The 21,777-nt window shown below is 44.9% G+C and overlaps 1 protein-coding gene across 2 annotated transcripts; it reads left to right on the top strand.

Moving 5' to 3' along the window:
* Positions 1–673: 673 nt before the first annotated feature.
* On the top strand, positions 674–21,075 carry cenpf (centromere protein F). Of its 2 annotated transcripts, none has more exons than XM_071382714.1 (21): positions 674–782; positions 1,687–1,897; positions 2,016–2,212; positions 2,349–2,464; positions 2,879–2,970; positions 4,001–4,283; positions 4,957–5,159; positions 5,278–5,403; positions 5,571–5,699; positions 5,811–5,933; positions 6,184–6,319; positions 6,547–9,797; positions 9,964–10,123; positions 10,258–10,689; positions 11,038–11,154; positions 11,355–12,862; positions 13,102–13,326; positions 13,476–13,632; positions 18,311–19,069; positions 19,189–19,319; positions 20,297–21,075. In XM_071382714.1, exons 2-21 carry the CDS (start codon positions 1,736–1,738, stop codon positions 20,510–20,512), a joined length of 8,523 nt encoding a protein of 2,840 aa, XP_071238815.1. In that variant the 5' UTR covers positions 674–782; positions 1,687–1,735; the 3' UTR covers positions 20,513–21,075. The 2 variants fall into 2 exon arrangements, with proteins under 2 accessions (XP_071238815.1, XP_071238816.1); XM_071382715.1 differs by having other exon boundaries at positions 19,210–19,319.
* Positions 21,076–21,777: the final 702 nt, after the last annotated feature.

A 21,777-nucleotide genomic window follows, 5' to 3' on the forward strand; every position in this document is an offset into this window, starting at 1 on the left:
TCACCTATGCCTAAACTTTAGGGCATAACTGTACTTTAGCCAAATACATGCCAATTGCAAATGCTTTTTGGAACTTGGGCAGAACAATTTAGTCGATCCACTGAGGCAAAAAAGACAATGGGAAAGGGGGATGTTTATTATCTATTTCAGTTGGTTTGGCAATGTGAACATGTTTCCCATGTCAATAAAGCCCTTTGAATTGAATTTGATATTAAAGCCACGTTCACGTGTTAGTCGGAACTAGGAAACTCTGAAATGTTCTACTTGTTAACTGGTTGTAGTTATACACGTGCCGCGTTCAACCTGTAGCGAGTCGAAAAGGTTCGAGTTTCCTAGTTCCGAGTAGCACATGAATGCGACATTAGCTATAATGAAACAACTGAATGCAAATTCCCATAAATGAAAACAATACAAACCATAGTAGTTGTAATGTGCATAAACTGAGTTTAGGAAACGTTACAACAATCTACCAGTTGAGGGTGAGTAACTACAAACCAATACACTACCAATACAATACACGATTTTCAAGACTGATCCCTCCCTCGGATCAACCCTTTAGTCCCTTGGCTAGTCATGTGACAAATAAACTGCTGCAATATTCTGGGGGCGGGGACTTGTTCAAATTCAAGCGTCCAATCAATGGTGGGTTTCTGACAAAATCACTATAATCATCCAATCAAACGCCATATCGGAGATTACTGGGCGCGTTGGGAGATTTTGAATTTTCAGCAGCATTTTGTCTTTCGGAGCGAAATCGCAAGAACAAGAATCAACGCTTTTAGGTGAGTTCGGATTTCTACCTAAAACTTTTTTTTTTTTGCAACAAATTGGTAAAGCAGATAGTTAATTTGGACACAATATTGTTTTGAACAGTTTTGGAAGTTGCAAAAACTACTCTCTGTTCGTCCGCTGTGACTTACTTTGTTTACATTCGATATGAAAAGCGGTCTAGCTAGCGCTAAATGAGGCTAACGTTAGCTTGATTAGCTAGCGTTAGCTATCTAAGCTAAAGTGCATAAACGCAGAGAAATAATATATTTGATAAAAGGCAGTATTTATGCCTCATTTATAACCAAGACATATGATTCAAAACGAGTCAGTAGCAGAGAGTTTGAGATTTGTTTTAGTTTTTGATAGTTCATGATTCTCCACTAACGAAAGTATGTGATACATTTGATAAAAAATCTTGCTAAATATCACACCCATAAAAATATATTTTTTTGTGGGGGAAACATCTTATTCAATATATTTTAAGGTGTACTTAAATAATGACTTTGCCACATTGAATAGTATGAATAAGGTATTGAAATCAATTGATACTGTTAATTAAGCTTTTCCCAAAAATGTTTTATGTAAATACCCTTTATGTGTTTTTGTCTTTATCTGTTTGATGTGGTGTAAAAACAATTTATAGATTTTTGTAACACATTCGAATTTGTAACCTTCAAAATGTCACTAGTAGCCCTATAAATATGACTAATTCCTGATAATTTTACATGCACTTTTACATTTGGATATTGTATATATATATATTTTTTAACATCAATCAAATAAATATCAGAATTGTGAAATTCAATATAAAACATTATGAATCTGGTGTACTATTTAGTGCTATGTCACTAGCACTGCCTCCATTCGAATATGCTTAGCTAGCTAACTTTAGTTTTGGTACTTCTCCCCTCCCAGGATATGCCGGTTGAGGCTTGAGGTAGCTAGCTACAGATATTGAAGCAGTATGAGCTGGGTAGTGGAGGAGTGGAAGGATGGTCTTTCAGGTAAAGCCCTGCAGAAGATACAAGAGATTGAGGGACAGCTGGACAAGCTGAAGAAGGAGAGGACTCAGAAACAGTTCCAGCTCGACTCACTGGAGGCTGCTCTACAAAAACAGAAACAAAAGGTTGCTGACTTAAGTTATGGTGTTGAATTCCAAAACATTAACAATACTTTATCCTAGGGGAATTTCTGTTTTTACATTCAGTTTGTGTGTTTGACATTCAAAGTTGTGTGTTCTCCAGGTTGACAGTGAGAAGAGCGAGGCGTCTGCCATTAAGAGGGAGAACCAGGCCTTAGTAGAGTCATGTGACGCCGTGGAGAAGGCCCGTCAGAAGGCGACCCACGATCTGGGGGTCAAAGTGCAACAGGTCAGCAACCTGGAGGGTCAGCTCAGCACCAGCAAGAAGACCATAGAACGACTGGAGCAGGAACTCAGGAAGTGAGTCGCTTGCTCAGTACTACTGTACACTAGGGCTGTATGAGAAATCCGTTGGCTTTGTGCACATACTGGAGATGCTTAGCTAGCCTAGGAATCGGATGGTTACAACATAATAACACTGTATTCCTCTCTACAGATATAAGAATGAAAAGGACCGTTCGCAGCCCTCTCACTCCTCTGATCTACAGTCCTACAGCACTCCTCAGAAGACCTTTGCCACTCCTGCTGCTACTCCCAGTTACAGGCAGCATGGTAGAGTACCACAATATGGCCCACTTACATTCTGTGCAATTGGCTCATTCACCCCCCCCCCTCCTCGCCCCCGTAACTGGTCGTTGCTGTAAATGAGAATGTGTTCTCAGTCAACTTACCTGATAAAAATGTGTCACGGTGTAGTTGTAGCCATGGTTGGAGTCCATTCCATTTAAATTCAGAAAGTAAACCAAATTCGGATTTGGCTGATGTAAAAAGGGCTTTATAAATACATTTGATTCCAATTCCAAATATTACTAATTGGGGAAAAATGGAGGGAATTTCAGTGTACTTCCTTTAAATTCCAGTCGATTCGGGAAGTTGACCCGAACCCTGGTAGAGGCCTCCATAACTAGTTTCATCTGTCTATTTTAAGTGTATGGTTGTGGTGTGAACAGTTCCTCTCCCTCCCAGACTCCAGACTGGAGGACCTTCAGGAGAGATACAACCAGGAGGTGGAAGAGAGGAAGAGACTGGAAGCCGAACTGAAAATCACACAGGTCAAAGTGAGTTGCAATGCTCAGTAGCACAACCACACAGTCAGATGCAGTGCAGGGACTACAATTGGAGTGGTTTTGTTAGCATGATAATCCACTATGACACTCTGGAACTGAAAGGTCCCTGTTTCAAGTACCAGAGTCTTTTGATGTGCCTTTGAGCAAGGCACTTAACCCTAATTATTTGATCCAGGGTTCGCCATACTACTATTGCTGACCCTGTAAAACAACACATTTCACTGCACCTATCCGGTGTATGTGACAATAAAACATCTATACCTGTTGAACTAGTCATACAAATCAAAGAGTTGTTGTTGCTTTGAAGTAGCATAACATAGATGCGGTCAACAGTATTGGCACCCTTGCATAATTCACTATTTCTTCTAAAATAGTTTGAAATGGAAAACACTGTTGGTGTTTACAGATGTAATTGTTTGATTTCCAACTGCACAGGAGCAAGAAGAACAAATCGAAACTGACACTGTTATTTTTCACTTTAAAGTTAAAACATTTTTTGCCTGGACTAAATTATTCTAAGTTATAGTTAGTTTGGTTGGAGGCTGATTCTCGTTTATTGTGTAATTTAATTCACCTGTAGTGCAGGTGCCTGTAGGTAAAAATAGCAATTAAACATGTTTTTTATTTTTTATATAAGATTGCAGCGTTGACAATACCAGCCCCTCCAGGATTGTACTGCGTTTTTCTGTTATATTTGTGGGCAGACATGTTTTATTTTGCTATTGCAGCTCTTAGACTTTGCATGGCAATTTACTATGATTTTTATCCAATTGTCCCAAAACTCCGCTGACTCATTTTATGTGGTTAAAGTGCAGCGATAAGCTAAAATTGCGAGCCCTCATTTTGTAATGCGGTGAGCAGACAGTTTTATGCTGTAATATTGCAGTGATTTTTCCCATTTGCAAGCCCTCGTAATATGCAGGGAATTGTTGATTTTGCACACAGAAGAGTTGCAATTGCAAAATCCTGGAGGGACTTTAATACGATGCATACTGATGCATGGTTCTGTCTCGTCTTCTAGCTGTTGAACCAGTCGTCCGTCAGTCATAAGGACATTGCCACCCGGCAACAAGCAGGCTCCTCCATATTCCCATGGCAACAGCAGGACAAGAACCGCCAGTCCCAGGGCACCATTGAAACACCCCTGGCTAGGCGGGCAGGGGGCGGGACATCCGCTGGCGGCTTCCTGTGGAACACGGAGGATACACCAATCAAATCCATCCAGCGAATCAGCACATCTGTATCCCAGTTTGATTCTGATGGCTCCTCCCAGCAGATGGAACAGCTGAGGATGCTGAATCAAGGTTAGGCCACTCCCTGTTATACTAATGCTATCCTTTAGGCCACGCCCTGTTATACTAATGCTATCCTTTAGGCCACACCCGGTTATAGTAATGCTATCCTTTAGGCCACACCCTGTTATACTAATGCTATCCTTTAGGCCACTCCCTGTTATACTAATACTATTCTTTAGGCCACACCCTGTTATACTAATGCTATCCTTTAGGCCACGCCCTGTTATACTAATGCTATCCTTTAGGCCACGTCCTGTTATATTAATGCTATCCTTTAGGCCACGTCCTGTTATACTAATGCTATCCTTTAGGCCACACCCTGTTATACTAATACTATCCTTTAGGCCACGTCCTGTTATACTAATGCTATCCTTTAGGCCACACCCTGTTATACTAATGCTATCCTTTAGGCCACGCCCTGTTATACTAATGCTATCCTTTAGGCCACACCCTGTTATACTAATACTATCCTTTAGGCCACGCCCTGTTATACTAATACTATCCTTTAGGCCACACCCTGTTATACTAATACTATCTTTACAAACCCTGTCAGTAGGCACATTTGTGAGAAAACGCGTTGTAACGGAAAAACAAAATGTTCTGACTGGGAAAACCCCGGTGGTGTATTCGCGTCTCCTTGTTTCTCAATGTTTGGTCCTGTTTTTTTTGAATGTCCTGTCAGAGCTGAAGAGTAAAGTGTCTGAGCTGGAGCAGCGTCTGCAGTCACAGGAGAAGGACGCGAGGATGCAGAGCGGAAGGCTCCAGGAGCTCCAAGGCCAGCTGGACCAGGCTAGGAGAGACCTGACCGACAGAGACAAGACCCTGGGCAAGAGCATAGATGAACTTAGCAAGGCTACCACTCAGCACGAACAAGCTGTCGCCAAGGTAGGGGATATATGGAGTATTAAAAAAAATTATAATTTGCTAATGCATTCCTGTTGTGTTTTTGAGGGCTGTTTTGACCACAAGAAAATGTATGAATCATTACTGTGCCTCCTCCCAGTGTGTGTCAATGGAGCAGAAATTGAAACAGGTCTCTGAGGAGATGTCCTGCCAGAGGCACAACGCTGAGAGCTGCAGACGAGCTCTGGAACAGAAGGTCAAGGACCAGGAGAAGGAGAGCCAGAAGGTCTGCTCCATTTGTCCTCTGTTCTTTCAGACTTTGTAGTTACAATTAATACTGTGAATCCACCTGTGGCAACTTCAATCTCTGTTACCCATGTTTTTATTTTTTTGTGGAACAGCTGTTGCTGAAGGGAGGTGTATAAATGTATGTTTTCTTGTGTTTGTGTGTAGGAGCTGTCCCACCTCCAGAGCAGCCACCACGCCTTAGAGCAGCAGTTTAACCAGACCAAGACCAAGCTGAACCAGGAGATACAGCAAGCCAAGAAAGACCACAACATCCTGCAGGCTGAGATGGACAAGGTAATGTAAAACGTTGTGATTATGGGCCGGAGTTATTCATTTCTACACGTCACTGACAACCACTCAAAGTTCACTTCCTGTTACCAAGTATGTCACTTCCCTCTCTGCCAGGTGTCATGCCAGAGGAGCCAGCTGGAGAGAGACCAGGAGGAGCAGAAACAGAAGCTGCTGAGGTCAGAACAGAGCCAACAGGCCAGCCAAAACAAGGAGCAGGACCTCAGGAAGAAATTTGAGGTGGGACATGATTCATGGAATTTCTCTTTAAACCTATTATGTATTGTTCTGTAACGTGTTAATTTGTGGGAAAATGTGCTGGACAAAATTTTAAAAAAACACAATGAAACCACACACACCAACAAAAAAAAACTATTTTAATATACGCACACAATGTTTCACCCCTAGCCTGGGTGGTCATTAAGGACATTGGATGTCCACTATCTTGGAACCAGAGGTAATCTGACTGTTGTGTGTTTAACTTGTCCAGGAGCTGCAGAGAGAGAAGAACATTGTGAGCGCCCAGCTGGACCAAGGTAGCAAGAGGCTGTCTCAGCTGGAGGAGGAGAGGAAGACCTCCGAGCAGAACCTCAAACGCACCCAGAGCATGCTGGATGACTTCAGAGGTAGGTTGTTGGTTTTGTTTAACATTTAACATTTATTAAAATCTCTTGTTTAAGTGAGACTTTGTGCATGGTTTCCAAACCTATCGATTATGATTTAGCAATGTAAAAGTAATGTTTTAAATCCTGTTTGATGTGGAATGAGCTCATTTTCATTCCATGCCTTGTCATTTCTCTGGTTTTGGCTTCCCCACATTAGATGTTGTTTCTGTGTGTCTGTTGTTCAACAGCCAAAAATGAAGCTCAGTCCGAAGAGCTGAAAGGACTTGTCACTAAACTTGAAAGCCAGACCAGATCGTCAGCCCAAGATCTAGAGAACCTAAAGAAAACGCTCGCAGACGCAGAGACCAAGAATGACAAGACTCAGAGTGAACTGAATACCCAAAAACAGGAAGTGGAACAGATCACAAACAAACACAGAGCTCTGGAGAAGGAGATCCAGGAACTGAAGACAACCCTGACCACCACTCAGAGCGAGTTTGTGCAGCTGAAGAAGGAGTACGAGACACTTCAGGGATGGAAAACGGAGAAGGAGACGCTCGTTAACGAGACTGAGGCTGTGCAGCAAGGCTTTGCCGACAAAATCACTGAGCTGGAGAAGAGTCTGGGCTCGTTGAACGACGATAACAGAGGTCTAAAGGAGCAGCTGAAGACTCTGGAGGCTGAGAAGGCTTGTCTATCGGGGCAGATTGACTCCCTGAAGGGAGAACTCCTCAACAAGTGTACTGACCTGGAGGAGAAGGGCTGCATGTACGAAGAGCTTCAGAAACAGCTGGTGGAGTCTGACCAGAAACACTCAAAAAACCTGGAAAACGTTGGTTTGCAGGTGACCCAGCTCGAGGGACAAGTGAAGGACATGGAGTCCAGGCTGCAGGTGGAGACTGGCAGGGCGAAGCGGGCCGAAATGTTTCACACTGAGCTCCAGGAGCAGTACCAGGCTGCCTGCGACCTGGCCCGGTCCAAAGATGCTCTGGTAGAGTTAGGCCAGAGCGAAGCAGCCCAGCTCAGGGAGAGCCTGGCTCAGACCACGGCCCTACAGGAGGAACAGCTGGCCAGGTTTACCCAGGAGAAGACCGCCGTCCTGAAGGAGTGTGAGGAAAGCGTAGCATCGAAGGCAGACGAGGCTGAGCAGGCCAAGCTGAGTCTGGTTAAGATTCAGCAGGAGCTGCCGTTCCTCCAGGACCAGGTGTCTTCACTGGAGTCCAACCTGAAGATCCAGAAAATTTTGGGTGTTAAACTACAGGCCACGTATGACAACATTGTCAATACTAAAGAGGATCTTGTGCAGAAGCTTTCCGAGGCAGAAAAGAGAGGGGAAAGTCTTCAGGGTGAAGTCAATAGCCTCTCAGAGCAGGCGAAAACTGTTGGCTCTCTACAGGAGCGCTGTGATAATCTGACGGCTGCGGCACAGGAGTCCATAAGCGCTCTGCAGAACATGACCGAGACCCTGACCCAGACTGAGACAGAGCTGCAGAAACTGAGAGACGTAGTTGAGAAACTAGAGGCTCAGGTGAACGAAGCTGAGACCAAGGCCTCAGATCTTGAGAGGGAAAAGGCAGAGATGGCAGAGAAAGTAGAGAAAATCCAGAGGGAAGCTGAAGAGGTTTCTGTGAAGTATCAAAGCCTTCAGGACTCCCAGGAAGAGGAGAGGAAGGGTTTGCTGAAGCAGATCTCTACATTGAAGGACAGACTCGCTGAGAATAATGCTGCTTCCACCCAGCTGTCTTCTGACCTGAATAACTCCCTGGAAGCTCTGCAGAAGACCCACTCGGCTGCCGTGGAGCTCAACTCCAACCTGGAGAGCAGCCTGGTGGAGAAAACAAACCTAATCTCTTCTCAGGAGATGCAAGTCAAAGAGCTCTCAGAGAGACTCCGTAAGGAAGCCGAGAGCCATGTCACAGAGCTGGAGACTTACCTCCAGAAACAAAGAGGCCTGAAGGAGCAGCTTGAGATTGTAAAGAGCCAGCTGGAGAGTAAAAGCAAGGAGGCAGCCGAGGCTAAGGAGAAATGGGAGAAGGCCTCACTAGAACTGTCTAAGCTGAGAGAAGATTTGTCTTCTGCCAGAAACGGTGTCGATGAGAAAGACCGTAAGGTTAAGAGTCTGAAAGAGAGGTTGAACCAGGCTGAGTCTGAACAAGACAAAGCTACCGACGCCCTAAAAGAGAAGGTCATCAGCATGAAGAAGATCAAGGTCCAGCTGGAGATGCTTCAGATGGACCTGGAGGACAACGAGGCCTGCATGAACACCTTTGACACCCAGATAGAGGAGCTTAAAGGAACTGTGGAGGAACTCAGAGGAACCGTGGCCTCTCTGAACGGGAGACTGGAGGAGAGCGTGACGCAAAGGGGCACCTTGGAGACCGAGCTGGGCTCTGTCAAAGAGCAGCTGTCAGAGAAGAGCTGTGAAGTCACCCAGATGACAGCAACTCTTGAAGACACTCGCCAGCAGATGCAGGCTGCCTTGTCCACAGCAGGTTTAGTGGAATCACTCCAGGCCACTGTTGATGGGCTGATGGAGACCCTGGAGGAGGAGGTTAGAAAACACGGCCAACTGGAGATGGACATCATTCAGCTCACTGTGGAGAGGGAGCAGTTGACTGTGGAGAGGGAGCAGTTGACTGTGGAGAGGGAGCAGTTGACTGTGGAGAGGGAGCAGTTGACTGTGGAGAGGGAGCAGTTGACTGTGGAGAGGGAGCAGTTGACTGTGGAGAGGGAGCAGTTGACTGTGGAGAGGGAGAAGTTGACTGTGGAGAGGGAGAAGTTGACTGTGGAGAGGGAGAAGTTGACTGTGGAGAGGGAGAAGTTGACTGTGGAGAGGGAGAAGTTGACTGTGGAGAGGGAGCAGTTGACTGTGGAGAGGGAGCAGTTGACTGTGGAGAGGGAGCAGTTGACTGTGGAGAGGGAGCAGTTGACTGTGGAGAGGGAGCAGTTGACTGTGGAGAGGGAGCAGTTGACTGTGGAGAGGGAGCAGTTGACTGTGGAGAGGGAGCAGTTGACTGTGGAGAGGGAGCAGTTGACTGTGGAGAGGGAGCAGTTGACCGTGGAGAGGGAGCAGTTGACCGTGGAGAGGGAGCAGTTGACCGTGGAGAGGGAGCAGTTGACCGTGGAGAGGGAGCAGTTGACCGTGGAGAGGGAGCAGTTGACCGTGGAGAAGGAGCAGTTGGCCGTGGAAAGGGAGCAGTTGACCGTGGAGAGGGAGCAACTTGAGGCTGACTTGCAGAGGCACAGTCTGAACGCTGGGGATGAGAGGGACGCGGTCAAACAGGAGAACAAGTGTCTCCAGCGTACGCTACAGAGCCTGGCGGAGAACTACGAGGCTGTTCAGTCTGCGTTTGAGAGAGCGACCCGGCAGAGCGAGGACGAGGCCAGAGAGAGGATCGGAACGTTTGAGAGGGAACAAACCGAGCTCCAGCAGAGACTGAGCGGACTGCAGGGTGAACTAGCCCTGTTCAAGGAACACTATGACAGCCTGATGACTCAGGTAAATCGGAAAGTGGGAGAGCTAATTGTGTATGTAATTTGGGGATTTAGTTTTTAGTGTTTATTTTACAAGGCAGGTCAAATTCTTATTTACAACGATGGCCTGTATTGTATAGGTCCTTGGAAGTAAAATGTATTTTGTAAATGTATTATAATTATTATGACAGGCAAGCCAGCAGCAGTCTCTCATAGAGCAGCTTCAGACCAAGAGAGACCAGAAGGTCTCTACAGGAGAGGCGGACGGACCGACTTCCAGACAGACGTCAGGCTCTTTCTTCAACGTCAGCTTACCCGTAAAAGAAGATACCGTGGAGATGAAACCAACAGGTTTGTTGATGATGATGATATGATAAGACATTGAATTTCTAGTAGTTATGCTTTCCATTTACACAAATCTTGATGTTAATATAATATATGCTTCGGGTTCACAAGGATTTACTTTATTTCATTGATCTCATTAGCTGAGCAATCAGATGACCTCCACAACTCTGAGGTACCTCTACAGGCAGGAAGTGACAGCAACGAGGAGCCGGCTGTAGAGTTCAGTGACTGCATGGATAAAGTCCCTGTAGAGCAGCAGATAGCGCTCAGTGAAAGCCTAGATAATGATGATGTGACCCTCAGCGGTGAACATCCAGCAGTCTCTGAAACTCTCCGTGACCAGGACCAGCTGGCCCAGAGCAGGGAGGCGCTCAGAAAGCTAGAGGAGGAGCTACAGTCCCTCCACTCCCAGCTTGACCTCGCTACCTCTGAGATGACCCTCAGGAAGGAGCTGTGCTCTGAGCTGGAGGTCAAAGTTGAAGAGTTGGAGGTGAAGGTCCAACAGATGGAGGAGGAGAGGTGTGGTGCTGCAGAGAAGATTAGCGCTGCCATAGTGGAGAGACGGATGCTAGGTTGGTTTTTAACTAAACACTATCTCTCCTTTGTTGACCCACCCGCCCCCTCCCTAATATAAACAAACAAACACCATACTGTTGTACTTGTCTTTCTTGCACTAACACTTACTAGCACTGATTTGGCTTATAGCTGCTTTTATGTGGAAGGTTTCTACTCTTAATAAAGTTGATACGTGATTGTCTTACCAACCTTAGTTTAATGCAGTAACTAAGTTCCTCTGGATAAGAGCCGACGCTAAATGACCAATATGTCAAAAAAGGTTGCTGTCTCAGTCTTTTGTCCTGTGTATTATGTTTACTCTCAAGGGTGTTTTAATGATGACAATAACATGTATTTATTATCAGGTGACCAGATCTCAGAGTTGACAGAGGAGTCAGAGTCCCTGAGACTGGCGCTGCAAACCTCTAAATGTCAGCTGTCTGATGTCATGGAGATGCTGGAGACGCTGGAGCTGGCCAAAGGTAAGGACCAGAAACCCAAATTGTGGACCTCTGGAAATTACAAATTCTATTATCTAATTTTATCTTTGTAATATGCCTCATTTTAATAGTGCTAGCATCTAATTTGTTTAATTTTTAGTGCTTTAGGCAAACGTATAGAAAGTGAAAAGCTTTTTATTTTATTTATGAATTAATGAAGATATGATTCTTCCATCCTGAAGGTGGTTGGAGCGAGAGGTTCTTCCAGGTGGAAAGCGAACTGAAGAGGGTTCGTTCTGAGAAGGCCAATCTGGAGAAACACATCCTCTCCATGGAGGCTGATTTGGAGTGCCTGACAGAGCAGAAAGTCACGCTGGAGAGGGAGATGGAGGCTAGCCGCAAAGCTAAATGTGACCTGGCCCAGCAGCTGGCCACCCTCACCTCAGAGAACGGACAACTCAGACAGGAGCTAGTGTCCTGCAGTGAAGATAGAGATGAGCTGGAACAGTCAGTGGCACAGTGGAAGGATAAGGCAGAGAGTCTGGAGAAGACAAACGTGGATACTAGAGAGGTTATTAAGATCTTAGAGGAAGATATCAGAAACGGGAAGAGGGAATCTGATGTGACGTCCGCTAACCTGGAGAGTCTGCAGAAGGAGAGAGGTCAGCTGGTGCTGCAGTGTCAGACGCTAGAGAAGACCATCACCCTGCAGAGCGGGGAGAAGGACAACCTGATTAACCAACTGAACAGCTTCAAAGATAACCAGAGCTCTGCGAGCAGAGACACTGAGTCCATGGCCTCTAAGATCCAGTCTCTGGAAGGGGAGATATCTAGACTAGCTCAGTCTCTGGAGTCTTCTCTGCTAGAGAAAGGAGAGATAGCCTCACGCCTCAACTCAACCCAGGAGGAGGTGGCCCAAATGAGGTCGGGCATCGAGAGGCTCCAGGTCCGCATAGAGTCCGACGAGAGAAAGAAAAAAGACATGAGCGAACTGCTGAAGGCTGCCCGGAGGAAAGCTGATGCTCTTCAGGACCAGATAGACAAACAGGAGAGGGAGAGGGAAGACGCTGACCAAAACCTAGAGGAGGCTGTGCTTCAGGCCGAGACGGCCATGGCACAACTGGAAGAGTTGGAGGAAGAGAAGAAGGAACTGGCCAGGAAGATTGAGGAGATGACCGCCGAACTGGACAGCCTGAGAAATGAGAAGGAGAGGCTTGAGGGAGCGCTCTCCCTGAAGAACGCAGAGATTGAGGAGCTGAAGGCAGCAAACCGAGCTGCCACTGAGGAACTGGAGAGAGGGATGAGAGAGGCGGAGGACAAACAGAGGGCAATGGTGGAAGAGTTACAGGCCCAGCTTGGCTCTGTGAGCTCGGAGCTGCAGAAATGCAGAGAAGACCTGGGGGGGGAGAAGGAGAGAAGGCGGTCTCTAACGGAGGAATGGGAGAAAGAGCGCGATAGGCTGCAGTACTTAGTAGGTGAATGGAAGACTGAGGGGGAGAGGCTGAAGAAAGAGGTGGATCGACTGCAGGCTTTGGAGGTCGAGCGGCAGAAGGAGAGAGAGATGCTGACTCTGAGACTGCAGGAGGACCTGGAGGCACAGCAGAACGAGATGGGGGACATCAGAGAGAACAACAACACCCTGCAGCAAGAGATGGAGAAGCTGCAGGCGCTACTGTCGGAGTGGGAGCAGAAAGAACAGGCTCAGTCTGCAGAGAGACTAGAACTACAGCAGCAGGCAGAAAGCTACAAGGTCAGTGGTTTTCTATGGTCCTATTGATATCGTGTAGAATAGCCTATATTCTTAGTATTTTGGGTTTTCATTCATCCATACGAGACTGGAATGATCTTGGTACTTTGTACTTTTCAACCATGGTTAATGTGTTGGAAACAGAGACGTGTTCACCTGTGCCAGTCTTCTGGTTCAGCAATGCAGTGTGTCAGTCACACTATGTATGTCCTCTTTCTAACACACTACGGACTCCTCCCTAGTTATCCCTGGAGGAGGTTACCTCAGAGAAGGAGGTGCTGAAGGCACAGCAGGAGGAGGAGGTGGCAGCTCTTAGGGGTGAGTTGACCTCGGAGCAGGAGGTGCTGAGGGGACAGTTGGCTGCAGCGGAGGAGGAGGTCAGAGGTCATCTGTCAGAGCTGAGCAGCCTGAGAACCAGAATGGAGGAGCTCAGCACTACCATCACACAGCAGGACAGCAGCAAACAGGTATACAGCCCTTGTCACATTGTTGCTTTATGGCCTGGAAATTCATTGCATTAAATTAGGAGTGAAAACCACTTGAAAATGTATTACTTTTTTTTTTTGTGAGTGATTATTATGGTGACTAATATTATTTATCTGTGTCCTGTCTGGAGGTATCTGAGCTGAGCTCCAGAGTGGCCCGTCTGTCTAAGGAGAGGGACTCAGCCCTCAGTAAGGTTAACCTGTGGATGAACTCCTGTAAACAGCTGGAGAAGGAGTGGGAGGCTCTTTTACTGGAGACCCAGCAACTACAGGCCAGCCAGACACCAGGTACCATTATCTACTACATTATCATCAATAATAAATATCATTGATATATGAAAACAGTAGGTGCCGAATAATTAAACCTTGGGGAACCCCAATTGAATACTTACATTATTTGAAACAAGTGATGGAAAATGTACCCAATATGTAATACTTGAGTAAAAGTAAAGATACCTTTAATAGAACATTTCTCAAGTGAAAGTCACCCAGTAAAACACTACTTGAGTAAAACTATTTGGTTTTAAATATACTTAAGTATCAAAAGTAAATGTAATTGCTAAAATATACTTAAGTATTGGAAGTAAATTGTAAATTGCAAACCAGGCGGCACCATGTATTTATTTATTTTATTTACGGATAGCCAGGTGCACACTCCAACACTCAGACATAATTTACAGTGCATTTGGCAGGGATACAAACATTTGCCGTTTTGAATCCAAAATAGGTGACCTACATGATTCGTGTCGATCCGATGAGAAAGTTTGGGGGGGGGGGTGCTTTGGATCACTAAGGCTCAGCCAAACATTCACATAACAACAGAATGCAACGCGACTGAAGAGAAGAGATTCTCTAGTTACAGCATCAGCTTTGTAAAGTCGAGAGTATAAAGGCAGTTTGGCAGTTAACAGCAGCGCGTCCCCTGAACCATAACCAAGAGGTAACGTTAGGTGAGAAGCCTGACCACGGAGACCAGGGGTAAGAAGGTGATGAAAGCGTACTTCATGAGCTGTAACCGAAAAACAACTGGCATTTGGAAAGTTTGAGGTGAGGGAGAAAGTGTGGTGGAACAAGTATTGTTAGCATTGTTAAGTAACGTTATCCTGCCAGCTTGATCGAATTATCTGTTAGCTAGCCAGAGAAATGTTGAGCAACATTAGCCAACTTAACTGAACAAATAATTTAGTTTATGGTGTGACAAATTCCAGGCTAATAACGTCAGACAGCTAACGCCAGCTAGCTAACGTTACAACATCAGATGAGCTAACGTTAGTAACCAAACCAATTCGCTATAGTATTAACTGGTCTACGACTCCTTGCCGTTTCTCAACTTGCGTTAGTTTCTTACTGGACTCTGGTAATCTGTGTGAAATGTTAACTAGCTAACAAACTAACTAATATCTGTGAACTAATGTTTTCCCTCTACAGTATGTGGTTAATTTTCAGAATGAGAGAGTTAGGTGAAAATAAGGCGTTTGTTGTTAACTTCTTGACGCACGGATCCCTTTAGCGGGATCATTTTCGTAAACAACCGCTGAATTGCAGAGCGCCAAATCCCCCAAAAATACAAAAAATATTTATTTCCATGAAATCACAAGTGAAATATACCAAAACACAGCTTAGCTTGTTGTTAATCCCCCTGTCGCGTCAGATTTTGAAAATATGCTTTACAGCGAAAGCAATCCAAGCGTTTGTGAGTTTTTCGATCACTAGACAAAACAGTAAGAACACCTAGCAGCCATGTAGAATGGTCACGAAAGCCAGAAAAGCAATCAAATTAATCGCTTACCTTTGATGATCTTCGGATGTTTGTATTCACGAGACTCCCAGTTACACAATAAATGTTCCTTTTGTTCGATAAAGATTTTTTTTTAATCAAAATACCTCCATTTGTTTGGCGTGTTATGTTCAGTATTCCACAGTCTTAGGCAAGTCATCAAGGCTTGACGAAAATTCCATATAGTATCCGTAAAGGTCGTAAAAACATGTCAAACGTTTTTAATAATCAATCCTCAGGTTGTTTTTAACATCAATAATCGATAATATTCCAACCGGACTGTAAACTATTCAATACTGAAGAGAAAGAAAATGTCGAGCAACGAGGGTCTGGCGCAACAACTAATGGAGGGACATCCGCCTATCCACTGACGCGTTTTGATAAATCTCGCTCATTTTATTTAAAAATATATATATATAAAAAAGCTTGAAACTATGTCTAAAGACTGTTCACACCCTGAGGAAAACATAGGAAAATGAATCTGGTTGATATCCCTTTAGTTTAAATGGACGAAAGGCAGGCAATGGAACTTTTTTTAAATAGAAGTCACTTCCGGGTTGGATTTTCTCAGGTTTTCGCCGGCAAAATTATTTCTGTTATACTCACAGACAATATTTTGACAGTTTTGGAAACTTTAGAGTGTTTTCTATCCTACTCTGTCAATTATATGCATATTCTAGCATCTGGACCTGAGAAATAGGCAGCTTACAATGGGAACGTTATTTTTCAAAACATAAAAATTCTGCCCCCTAGCTTCAAGAGGTTAATTAAACAAGTGTATTTAGGGATCAAGTGGAGCTGGGCTTGGCTTAAGCTGGATGCCACTATAGAGGTGAAAGGAACACCACACACTTTCCCCTTTTCTCACTTGTTCAATATTGTGGATAAAAAGGGCTATGCCAGGTGTACTCTGCCTGAAAGAGATGAATTATGTCAACAAAGGGTATCATGCTCTGCTGGCACATTGTAGAACAGATGTCCACAGGCAGAAAGTGTAATATTGTGCAGTGTAGTCCAAAGACATTGCTTTTGTTGTGTTGAACTTGACAGTAACACGTGTGAGTGAAGGGGGATTATAAAATGATTTACTCAGTGAACGTTATTTTTGCACACATGTAGCCTTGTGCACTTGATCGTCGTCTACTATAGTGGCCAGTATAATAGAGCAACAGTAGAATGCCTGTTTGTTTTATTATATTTATTTATTTATAATTTTTTCTTTCCCAAGTACAATATTTAGATGTGTGTGTGTGTGGTCACAAGCGTTCTATTATAAAGGCTGTCGTGGGTAACTGTTATATTAGTGTATCGTTCTCATTTGCAGTAAAGTCAAGGCAACAAATAACCTTGGATTGCTTTCTTTACATTTTTTGAAGTTAAGCCTTGAGTTTGAGCCTTGAGTTAGGTTCACATTAGCCACTTTTTCTTTTACACACACAGACTGATCATGTAGATCGTATTCGTTGTTGTTTAATTAGTTAAAACCTGCATTTCCCCCTAGCAGGGATTTGTTGCATGTTTCACCTTTTTGGGCCTTCAGCAGTTTGCATCCCTGATTTGGAAAGTGTTCAAACCACTTTACTTTTTTCACATTTTGTTACGTTACAGCCATATTCTAAAATGGATTAAATGAATAAAAAATTATTACGAGGAAAAAATATAAATAACAGATACCTTGATTACATAAGTATTCAGACCCTTTGCTATGAGACTCTAAATTGACCTCTGGTGCATCCTGTTTCCATTGATCATCCTTGAGATGTTTCTACAACTTGATTGGAGTCCTCCTGTGGTAATTCAATTGATTGGACATGATTTGGAAAGGAACACACCTGTCTATGTAAGGTCCCACAGTTGACAGTATGTCAGAGCAAAACCCAATCCATGAGGTTGACAAAATTGTCCGTAGAGCTTCGAGACAGGATTGTGTCGAGGCACATCTAGGGAAGGGTACCAACAAGAACACAGTGGCCTCAATCATTCTGAAATGGAAGAAGTTTGGAACCACCAAGACTCTTCTTAGAGCTGGCCGCCCGGCCAAACTGATCAATCAGGGGAGAAGAGCCTTGGTCAGGGAGGTGACCAAGAACCCGATGGTCACTCTGACAGAGCTCCTGAGTTCCTCTGTGAAGATGGGAGAACCTTCCAGAAGGACAACCATCTCTGCAGCACTTGCTTGAAGTTTGCAACCTAAAGGACTCTCAGACCATGATTAACAAGATTCTCTGGTCTGATGAAGCCAAGATTGAACTCTTTGGCCTGAATGCCAAGTGTCACGTCTGGAGGAAACCTGGCACCATCCCTACGGTGAAGCATGGTGGTGGCAACCTCATGCTGTAGGGATGTTTTTCAGAGGCAGGGACTGGGAGACTAGTCAGGATCGAGGCAAAGATGAAAGGAGCAAAGTACAGACAGATCCTTGATGAAAACCTGCTCCAGAGTGCTCAGGTCCTCAGACTGGGGCGAAGGTTCACCTTCCAACAGGACAACGACCCTAAGCACACAGCCAAGACAACGCAGGAGTGGCTTCAGAACAGGGTTCTGAATGTGCTTGAGTGGCCCAGTCAAAGCCCGGACTTGAACCCAATCGAACATCTCTGGAGAGACCTGAAAATAGCTGTGCAGCAACTATCCCCAGTCAACCTGACAAAGCTTGAGAGGATCTGCAGAGAAGATTTGGAGAAATTTTCAGAATAATGCTGTAACATAACAATGTGGAAAATGTCAAGGGGTCTGAATACTTTCTGAATTCACTGTACAAACTAAGCACTTGTGTTTAGTGAGTCCTCCAGACCAGAGACAATGGGGATGACCCATGACCCATTTTCCTGTCCCACTAGCCATACAAAATGCAAGGAGTACTTTTGGGTGTCAGCGAAAATGCATGGAGTAAAAAGTACATTATTTTCTTTAGGGATGTAGTGAAATAAAAGTAATTGGTCAAAAATATTAATAGTAAAGTACAGATACCCAAAAAAAACTACTTAAGTAGTACTTTAAAGTATTTTTTCCTAAGTACTTTACACCGCTGTTTGAAACAAGTTCAGATTGTGGAACGTCATATTAGATGTAATTGACAGTATAATGCACATTAATCATAATTTCTGTAAATGTTGCTAAAACAGATTTAGATTTTTCTTCATGTAAGTCACAAACCCATTTTCATGTAAAATTTCCCTGTCGTTCCAGCTGGTGAAGAGAGCAGTGATGAGGCACAGAAGAGGAGCGTTGAGGAGGTGCAGACTGAACTCAAAGAGTTGAAGAAAGCTCTAGAGGAGAGGAGTGAGGAGGTACAGGTGCTCAGCAAGACTCTAGCAGAGAGAAGCAGGGAGTTGGAGGTGCAGAAGAGGAGCAGTGAGGCTGAACTGGAGGAGCTTACTGAAGCCTTGGAGGAGAGGAGCAGGGAGGCGGACGAGAGCATGGATAAATACTGCAGCATGATGGTCCGTGTCCACAAGCTGGAGGAGACCAACGACACGCTGAAAACACGCCTGGAGCGCTTTGTCACGCAAACCACTAGCAGCACGGCTAACAATGCTAGCAACACGGCTAACAATCCTAGCAACAATCCTAGCAACACGGCTAACAATGCTAGCAACACGGCTAGCAATACTAGCAACACGGCTAACAATGCTAGCAACAACACACCCAGGCGAAAGTTAGGCAGGAGGTCAGCCGCCAGGGCACAGGAAGCACTCATACCGTCGTGTCCCGCAAAGATGGACTCTGAGAACACAGTGCCTGCTGGTCAGGGTCAGGGTTCGTTGGGGAAGAGGGGTTGTGGTGCGCTAGCAGCTAGCGACAACAGCAACACTCCATTTAAAGCCCAGGAGGCCCTGCTGAACACTGCCAAGAGGATCAAAGCAACAGCAACCACACCCAAACCAGGAAGTAGACAGGAAGAGGAGGAGTTTAGGCCAGAGGGACTTCCTGAGCTGGTGCAGAGAGGTGAGACCAGGGAACATGGTGTATGGATGATGGATTCCAACAATAACTTTGTTCTTATTGAAGCATAATAACCTGAGCTACTACTATCAGCCTCATGTTCGATTTGTCTGATGTCTCAGGGTTTGCTGATATCCCTGTAGGAGAGGCCAGTCCCTTCATCATGAGGAGAACAGCTGTGCAGCGCTGTAGCCCTCGTCTGGCCGCCGCACGACACACCGCCACCGCCCCCTCTGTAACCCCCCAACACAAGGTGAGTTTCACACACACACACACAAGACGGAGCACCTGCAGATTGTCACATGCAGTCATAAACACGGCCCCCACACTGCACACGAGACACCCACAGGGGGCAGCAGAGTCCTGAAGGTGAGCCACACACTGCAGTTAAATTACAGTGTGTCATTGGTCAGCAGAGAGTGATATAAGCCAAGATAAGCCATGGGAGAGATGGAGGGTAGAGAAGAGACTTGTCACTAAGAGAAGGTGTGAGATGGTTGTATTCAGTCAGTCAGCCTAACCTGGGTCACATCTGCAATGGGGACCCTCTTTTCTTAGAAAATCACTCTTGACTACGGCTCACTGGAGACCTGATAACATACACATTCACTCACACACGTCAGTAGCTACATCAGTAGTCTCCATCCAATTGGCGACCAGATTTTTGAAAGATGCTACCATGTCAAATGAACAATAGAATTATAGAATTGTACCGGCATTTCCCTGTTTCCATCAGCCGGTCGTGACTTTTTTTTCGCAAGACATTTGTGAGACGGCTTCCTCTCTCGGACCCATTTCAGGAATAGCACTTAAAACAACACCCTCTCCATAACTTCAGTTTAATGAAAGATCACATCCATATTGGGGGCATATTAACTTGTGGTGAAGCCTCCCTGTGGTAGTTGCAGAGCGCAGGAGGTTGGTGGCACCTTAATTGGGGAGAATGGGCTTGTGGTAATGAGTGGAATGGTATCAAATACATCGAACACTTGGTTTCCATGTGTTTGACGCCATTCCATTTGCTCTGTTCCAGACTATTATGATCCGTCCTCCCCTCAGCAGCCTCCAGTATTGCAGAGGAACTTTGTTATGCTGTAACTAGTTTGTCATACCACCAGGTACCTTAGAAGCTGGGGGGGGGTGGACCATTTAACTTTAGGAAGACAGGGAGAGTCCACTCATGTCTCTGTCCATAACATGACCATTTAAAACCCTTTCCTACTCTTGCAGGTGCTGGAGCCCCTGTCCCTTCAGAGCCCTGTCGGCATGGCAACTCTGTCTGACAGCCCTGGTGGGAAAGGCCTGTGTGTTAGTCCCGCCCCCAGTGGCGAGGAGAGGCGTGGCCGTCGGTCCCTGAGCACACGGAAGACTCCGGAACAGAGGGAGAAACGCAAAGAGGCCATGATGACATCATCACGCCAAGAGGAGAACTGCCAAGTGCAGTAACATAGCAACTAACTAACCTGTACAGTCATTACCAGCAGTAGATGCCAGTAACACCTCAGCCCAAACCAATGCGATGACAGAATACTGATGTCAGAATGTCTGAAATGGCAGACCTGTAAGCTGCATTACTAATGTAATGTATCTGTCTGCTGTCTGTGGTACAGTAGTACAGATGGAATGTGATTCTCCAATGTGAGCTGTAGATATTAAATGTTTCTGTGTTTTGTTCTGAACCTGTTTTATACTTTCTATTCCTCCTGATTTACTACTACTGTTAATAGCACAACAATAAAACATTTAAAAATATTTTTTAGGGCTGGTTTTCCAGACCCAAATGAATCCTACTGGACTAGAAAGCATGCTCGATGGAGAATCCATGCCATTGGAACTTAATGTGTGTCTGTGGAAACTAGCCCATAAAGTCATATAGGATAAACTCCCATTACCTAGTTCTGTAGCGTTACGGGTCTTTTCTGTGTCAATAACTAATAATTCCACTTCACTCCAGCTCATTGGTTGTTCATAATGATATAACTGCTGTTTTACTAAACATTGTGATCACATTTGCTTGACTGTGTCTCTTAACCTATGGTCTCACATCAGTGTACATATGATTTCATTTTGCTTTGTCTTACATGGTCTTTTCTCACTCCAAGAGTCAGACGGCGACTAGTCTGTCGACACACACACACACCTCGACTCTCTCACACACACACACACACAGCTCAGGAAATCAATAATCCTGCTTTTTGAAGCCATAGGGAGACAGATCTCACTGCACAAAATACCCCTGTATCAAGATCTGATACACATTGAAATTTGCTGTATCTGATTGTGTCCAACTCACACATGCCGTATCAAATGCTTCAGCCCACCTTGATGCATTCTGTCAATCACCACCAATCATATTCGTTGACACGTCCTAACATCTCAAGTATGCGTTTGATTCCTTGTTGACTAATTGTATGAAATTAATCTTAAAAGTTACGGTGCTCATTGCTGTCACCATGAAAATATCCCCCCCCCCCCCCCCCAAATAACAAAATCTTACAGACCAGGGCTTTTGATAATCAAACTTAATACTGGGGGTAAAAAGCGTGAATGAAATGTTTCCCTGTGGGATCAGTATTATACAAACCATGGGAATGTACCATTTTTCTATTTAAACAGGGAAGTTTATACCTTAACTTCAAGTCTTGTCAGTCAAATTTCAAGATGTAACGTATAGCCCTACGGTACTTGATGCAGTCGACACTACAAAGAAC

Source organism: Salvelinus alpinus, chromosome 34 (genome assembly GCF_045679555.1).
Source record: "Salvelinus alpinus chromosome 34, SLU_Salpinus.1, whole genome shotgun sequence".
In the NCBI taxonomy this organism is placed as follows: Eukaryota; Metazoa; Chordata; class Actinopteri; order Salmoniformes; family Salmonidae; genus Salvelinus; species Salvelinus alpinus.